Source organism: Crocodylus porosus, unplaced genomic scaffold (assembly GCF_001723895.1).
Source record: "Crocodylus porosus isolate Cpor-Errol unplaced genomic scaffold, CroPor_comp1, whole genome shotgun sequence".
Taxonomy (NCBI): Eukaryota; Metazoa; Chordata; order Crocodylia; family Crocodylidae; genus Crocodylus; species Crocodylus porosus.
The window spans coordinates 92,487,206-92,493,889 of record NW_017728943.1 but is presented as its reverse complement, the minus strand read 5'-3'; the positions used below and the strand labels follow the sequence as shown (position 1 = coordinate 92,493,889).

The 6,684-nt window shown below is 48.0% G+C and overlaps 1 protein-coding gene across 1 annotated transcript; it reads left to right on the top strand.

The window, feature by feature from the left end:
- The first annotated feature begins 4,077 nt into the window (after positions 1-4,077).
- PIGM (phosphatidylinositol glycan anchor biosynthesis class M) lies at positions 4,078-5,756 on the top strand. The gene has a single exon (XM_019549802.1). It carries the CDS (start codon positions 4,333-4,335, stop codon positions 5,578-5,580), a length of 1,248 nt encoding a protein of 415 aa, XP_019405347.1. The 5' UTR covers positions 4,078-4,332; the 3' UTR covers positions 5,581-5,756.
- Positions 5,757-6,684: the final 928 nt, after the last annotated feature.

The following is a 6,684-nucleotide window of genomic DNA, read 5'->3' as shown; positions in this document are numbered from 1 at the left end:
TTGACTGTGTGGGTGTCGACACCACAGCCCCCCAGTTTCTTAATGAGAACGGGGTGAGAGACAGTGTCGAAAGCCTTCCGGAAGTCCAGGAAGACGATGTCCATTGCTACCCCTGCATCAAATGATCTGGTGATCTGATCGTAGAAGGCCACCAAGTTGGTCTGATGGGACCTGCCACTGATGAACCCATGTTGGTTGCCCCTAAGCATGCAGCCCCCTGCTGGCCCCTCATGGATGTGTGCCAGAATAATTTTCTCAAACAGCTTGCCTAGGATCGAGGTAATGGATAGACAGGAATCATATATAACTGAGAATTAAGCATGCATGTCCAAATACTGATATATAAATGAATGAATAGAAGCTTCAGGTGAGAAGCTCAATATGGTACAGCATCTATGACAGCCCAACACCACCTCCAGAATAATAGGTGCCCAATCATCCATTGCCTCTGGGCTATCTGATTTTATAACCATTTCTTTAGACAATAACCCCCTTAAGCTTGCTATTTTATGAATCAGTGGCTGAAATAAAATAAGCCAAGCATTAGCGATCATAAATAATTGTGGAACAGGGACCAGGACTCCCAAGCTAGACATTATTAGGAAGTGGAGTTCTCTTCTTTCTTCCTGTTGGAGCTATTCCACTTTGCACAAAATATTTAAATATTCATTGAGCCAGAGAAAGAGAAAGAAAAATTGGCTGTCTAGCTCAGTAGCCTCCAAACTTTTTTTATCATGCACTCCTATCAGTAAAAAAATTTTGAGCACGCACCCCCCAATATATGTGGAACTCCCACTCTTCTCTCAGGATATCTCGTGTACCATAAGTGACACATGACCGTCTGACATATGGACTGAGTGAGGTTACCCGTGTCAATCCATATATTAAATATTAGTATAGATTAATTTCTTTCGATTAAATATAAATAGAAGTTCTAATATTTACTTCCTGCACCCGAATCAATCGTCTTGTACACCCCCTGGAGTTTGCGCACCCCACTTTGGAAACCACTAGTCTAGCTTCCTGGTTAGGACACTCCCTGAGAGGTAGAACTCTGATTCCTGTCTATCCATTTAAGCGAAGTCGAACAGCAATAGGAGCTTGAGAGCATGCACCCCCACATCTAAGCACACAACCATACCCTACAGAATACCCTACTGCCTAGCGCTACTTTCCTGATGGACAGGAGACATACATTCAAATGCCTTCCGTGCAAAAGAGTCAATTGAACCTGGCCCCTACACTCTGGTAAGTACACTCCCCGCCTCAAATCATGGAGTTTTCAATAAAATGGGAGCCTTCCTCTAACAGTGTTGTAAATTTAGCCTTGCTCCTTGCCCAGGTTTGGTTTGGTTTTTTGACCGTTTCCCCTCAGTTGAAACTATTTTGAGAACTCAGCATAAACTCATAATGAGTTTGGGGCCAACCAACACCACCTTTTTGAAGAACAAACTATTTGTTAAAAAGGAAAAAATCACCCAGTTCTAATCCCAAACACAGCACAAAGGGTGGGATCTACACTTCTGAAGCTGCCAAGGCTCAAGCACGGTAGTCAATGTGCAACCGAGACCCAAACTAAGAAGAAAAATCTGTATTAATGCAGAAAAACGTAAAGTGTTATGGGATCAGATTTTGCCAGGTAACTGGGACCATTGCCCTCACAAGTCTTTGAGGCCTGAGGGAAGGCACCAGATGCCCAAAAGTTCATCCAACAGCTCTTCCCAGCACACAGTTGGTCCAATAAAAGATGGAACTAGGGTAGAATTGCACCTTCTAGACTAAGCAAAGTAGATATACTACACATACATACATACACACGCAAACACGTGTGCATGTATAAAATATGTGCACACATCTAGCACAAGCTTTTGTGAATTGATGCTCAGTTCACCTACTTTGCTTAGTCCAGAAGGAGCAAATCTCCCCTGTTTTCGATTTGACTTCAGACTAACATGACTAACTACATCCCCTGCATAAGAACATAAGGGGCACATCCAGATGAGCAGAAATGCTTGTTTCCCTGGGGACAAGTAGCAGTGGCACACCTTGTGCTGCTATTACTTAGCCCCGGCAAATGTCCATGCTACACATGCTCTAGCATGCAGCAGATTACCCTGGGTGGGGTAGGAGAACCTGGAGCCAGCAACTGTGATGGCCCTGGGAGCTGCAGCCAGGGTGCTCCTGCAGCAGGAAACCTGTCCACCAGACGGAGTGTGGCCGCACCCAGCTAGACTCTGGTTTTGTGCAGCATACACCGCCATCATGTGTGCCACCTTGCTTTTTTCTAGCGTGGGGTTTTTTTGATCCTGGGTTCTCTCGGGGTCAAAAAAAACCCTACACTGCAAAGTAGCCTTGTGGGGAATGCCTACATGTGCGGTGTGTGAAGCTGCAGACGGTTCTGCAGTACTACATACTGCACATCTGCGCATGTCTGGACACACCTGAGAAGTGCCGTATTGGGTCACACCAATTGTCCACCTAACCCAGTATCCAAAGTACACACCATCTGGTGCACTCGTTTTCAATCGATGACCTCATTCCTGTCCCTGTTTCCTCTTTTGTTGTCCCCCAAAATCGAGTGACATATATCCAATAATCCCTAATAACAGGGGGAGTCTAACCTTTGCTCCAGGGGTGTTGAGACCCTGTTAACCCTATGGTCAAATAGCCCAAAATGGACACTATCCAGAGAGATCATTGTATGGATATGATCCATCCCCTCTTCCCTGGCATCCACTATGTATTGAGTTAGAGATGCCGGAGGAAACATCTCCAACCATTCTGTTCAACAACCATTAATGTATAGATCACTATGAATTTATCCAGGCCCTTTGCAAACCTGGCTGTACTATCTGCCTCCACTTCCTCTCCAGTGGGATGAGTTCCAGCAGTTTGAGACCAGGGAGCAAAGCAGCCTGTCCTGCTGGACCCCAGGGATGGAAACCAGCTGTGGGGCTGTCACACCTTTCCAAGCACTGGCTTTGGATTACTATCATGCATAAAGTGGCTATCATAGAGGACATTCCGGTTTTCTGGTACTTTGTCCTCTATTGATATGAAACTGGACACATAAAGAAAAAATGTCTATTTTCTAGAGAAAAATAGAGGACATAAAGGCGTCCGGTTTCGTATCGATAGAGGACAGAGGAAAACCAGACTATCCTTTAAGATGGCCAGCCTAATCCTTTATAGTTCATGCCTCTTACGGGCATAGATCAACTGGGGGCATCCAAATCCCAAGACCTCCAGGCTTGGACCTGCACGGAGGATGCCTGCCAATGGATTTGAGAGTATCTGAAGTTCCAGGGTGAGCAGCTGGGACAGAGGTTGCCCGCCGGTGGTGGCGCCATACGCGGTGTTTCGCACGATTGAGTTTGGCCTGCTCAACCCATACGGTTTTTGGAATGATTGCATTCCGCTCGCTTCGTGGGATTTGAAACTGGTTTGCTGGATTCAATCGGGAACACAAAATATATTAACAATAATAATTTTAAAATGGCTTTAGAGCTGGCCGGCTCTTTTTATAGCAAGACAGGCACTTTGACAGCCTGCTCCTTCCTTTCCCCTGCGGCCCCTCAAAATGTGATTGCACAACTGGCCAGTGAGTGGTGTGGTAAGGGCTCAGCACCACCCACCCATCACATGGCTGGCACCCTCCACCAGGGAAGTGTGCCATAGGTGTAATGCCTGCCAGGGCCTCCAAGTCAGGGCTCTACCCAGGCTCCCCAGACAGACAGCCCCAACACATGGGACCAAAGAGAAAGCCGGACTTTTTGTTTGTGTGTGTGGTTTTTGCCTTTATTTCCTTTTATTTTATTTTATTTTTGGTACCTTTAATTACGTCTTAATGGACGTCATGACTGTGTGACGTTTAATGACGCGAGGAAGCAGCAGCCTCCCCAGCAAAAGAAGCCTCCGCCAACTCCCCAGGCGCGCGCCTAGAACTTTACCAGGCAAGGGGCGGGGGAGGGGAAAAGCCAATGAATCCGGGCGCATGCGCAGTACCGCGGCGCGCGCGCGCTCGTTGGGGCCCCCGCCCCCCTGTGACGCAACGATCGCGGAAGTGGCAGCGGGCCCCTCCACGCAGGTACCGGTCTCTCTCCCTCCGCCCGCCCCCCGGGCAACGGCTCCGAACGTTAGCGCCGCCGCGTCTACGTCACCGCCTCTCCCCGCAGGTGTGCGCATGTGCCACCCCCTGTCCCCCTCAGTGGCAGTGTGGGGGGTGCAGGGCAGCCCTGCGTGGGCTTCTGCTGGCTCTGAGGGGGAGCAGCTGCCTCTTATGCCGGTGCTCAGCAGCTTCACTCCCTCTGCAGGTGCTGCTCGGGCAGTGCCATGGCACTGCGCCATTGGCGAGCAGTGGTGGTGGGCATTGCGGCACTGCTGCGCCTGGGGCTGGTGGTCTACGGGAGGTACCAGGACGAGGCCCTGGCGGTGAAGTACACAGACGTCGACTACCAGGTGTTCACAGACGCAGCCCGGCACGTGGCGGAAGGGCACTCACCCTACCGCCGGGCCACCTACCGCTACACCCCGCTGCTGGCCTGGCTGCTCGTCCCCAACATCTGCCTCTCAGAGCTCTGTGGCAAGCTGCTCTTCATCAGCGGTGATGTGGTGGCCGCCTGCCTGGTGGAGCGCATCCTCCGCCTGCGGGGGCTGGAGCCTGGCGCCGCCTGCGGCTACTGCGCCCTCTGGCTGCTCAACCCGCTGCCCATGGCTGTGTCCAGCAGGGGTAATGCGGAGTCCCTGGTCGCCATACTTGTGCTGGCCACCGTGTTATACTTGGAGAGAAGAGACATCGCAAAAGCCGCCATGTTTTATGGCCTTTCTGTGCACGTGAAAATCTACCCGGTGACTTACGCCCTGCCCATCGCCCTGCACCTGAGCTGTGGCAGAGGGCCAGTGGAGACCGTCCCATCGAATGCATCCAAGCCTGGCTTTGCGAGCTACTTTGGGCAGCTTTTCTTCAGGCTGCTGAGCCCGGACGTGTTGCTTTTTGGGGTGGTGGCTGGTGGTACCTTTGCCGCCTTGGGCCTTGCATGCTACTCCCTGTATGGTTGGGAGTTTCTGGAGCACACCTACCTCTACCACTTGACCAGAAGGGATATCCGGCATAACTTCTCCCCCTATTTCTACATGTTGTACCTGACTGCAGAGAGCGAATGGAGTTTTGTCCTTGGTCTCGCCGCTTTCCTGCCACAGCTGCTTTTACTTCTAGTGGTGTCCTTGGCCTATTACAAAGACTTGGCCTTCTGTTTCTTCCTGCACACTGCCATCTTTGTGAGTTTTAACAAAGTGTGCACATCCCAGTATTTCCTTTGGTACTTGTGCCTGCTGCCACTCGTCATGCCTGTTATCAGGATGTCCTGGCATCAGGGCGTACTGCTTCTCCTTCTGTGGTTTATTGGACAGGCACTGTGGCTGGCTCCTGCCTACTTCCTGGAGTTTAAAGGAAACAACACCTTTTTATTTATCTGGTCGGCAGGCTTGTTCTTTCTTTTTATTAATTGCTTCATCCTAGTTCAGATTATTTCTCACTATCATAAAGGAATACAAGCGGCCAAGAAATCCAAGGCACGTTAATATTAGGTCTGTATGTGAGTCAAATTCTGCAAGCAGTTCTGTTGACTTAGGGGAAGCTGCTTACCTGGGTATTTGGTTTAGTAAAAGTGTATGTACTCCATACTGGGGTATAGGTTGTAGCTCTGTTAGTCTAATAAAAGATACCAAATTTATCAAAAAAACCTTGTCTGCCTATGTCTTTAGACCAACTCAAATAGTTGGAGAAATTCTTCTTTGCAAGCTTTCAGATACAAATACCCTTCATCAGGCTGCTTGAAGAGTATTTGTACCCGAAAGCTTGCAAAGAAGAATTTTTCCAACTATTTGAGTTGGTCTAATAAAAGATATCATTTGCCAAAAGAACCTTGTCTGCCTAAGTTCTGTATATAGAATAGACTGCACTGAGGTGTATTTTATGCAGATGCTGCTTTCTAGTACCTTTTAAATTTGTTGTTTTTTTTAAACTGAGGTCTTTGGTCTCAGTTTGAGAGAAGAGTGGTATGAAGTTGCAGAGGGGTATTACTGTGGTGGGATATTATGTCATACTCCTTTAAAAATATGTTTAAGCTGGTGGAAGGCAAACATGATTTAAAACAATCAGTTATCAGATGCTTATGCACAGTACTTTTGTTTCTGCTATAGATTTTTGGTATGTATGACTTATTATGCATATGATTTTTCTTAATGAAATGGGAAGACTGCAGAGCTTACAACTCGTTAGCTTCCCAAAGCAATACCATTCCTGCTTTTCTATTTCCTGGAAGTTTTGTCCACATTCCTGTTCTACCAGTGTGGGAGGCTTCTACATGGTTTGATGAAAGGCATTGCCTCAGGTGTTATCCACACTGGTGTTTTTTCTAAAGCTTGACAGCACTGCACCAATGTCAGTAAAAGCTCAATAGTATTCATGCTAACTTGTCAAAGTCCAGTAATTTTACGGCTGTATTATCTAGGCCAGCTCTGAATGGTGGTGGACAAGAAGAAATAAACTGGCAGCTGCTCTACAGGAAGGCTCTCACCAGTGGAAATATTTTAGACCAGAGCTACTGTAGAGGGGGATCTCACAAATAATAATAAATTAAAGCAGACAATCCAATTGTATCTACTTTTACTTTTATCATGATA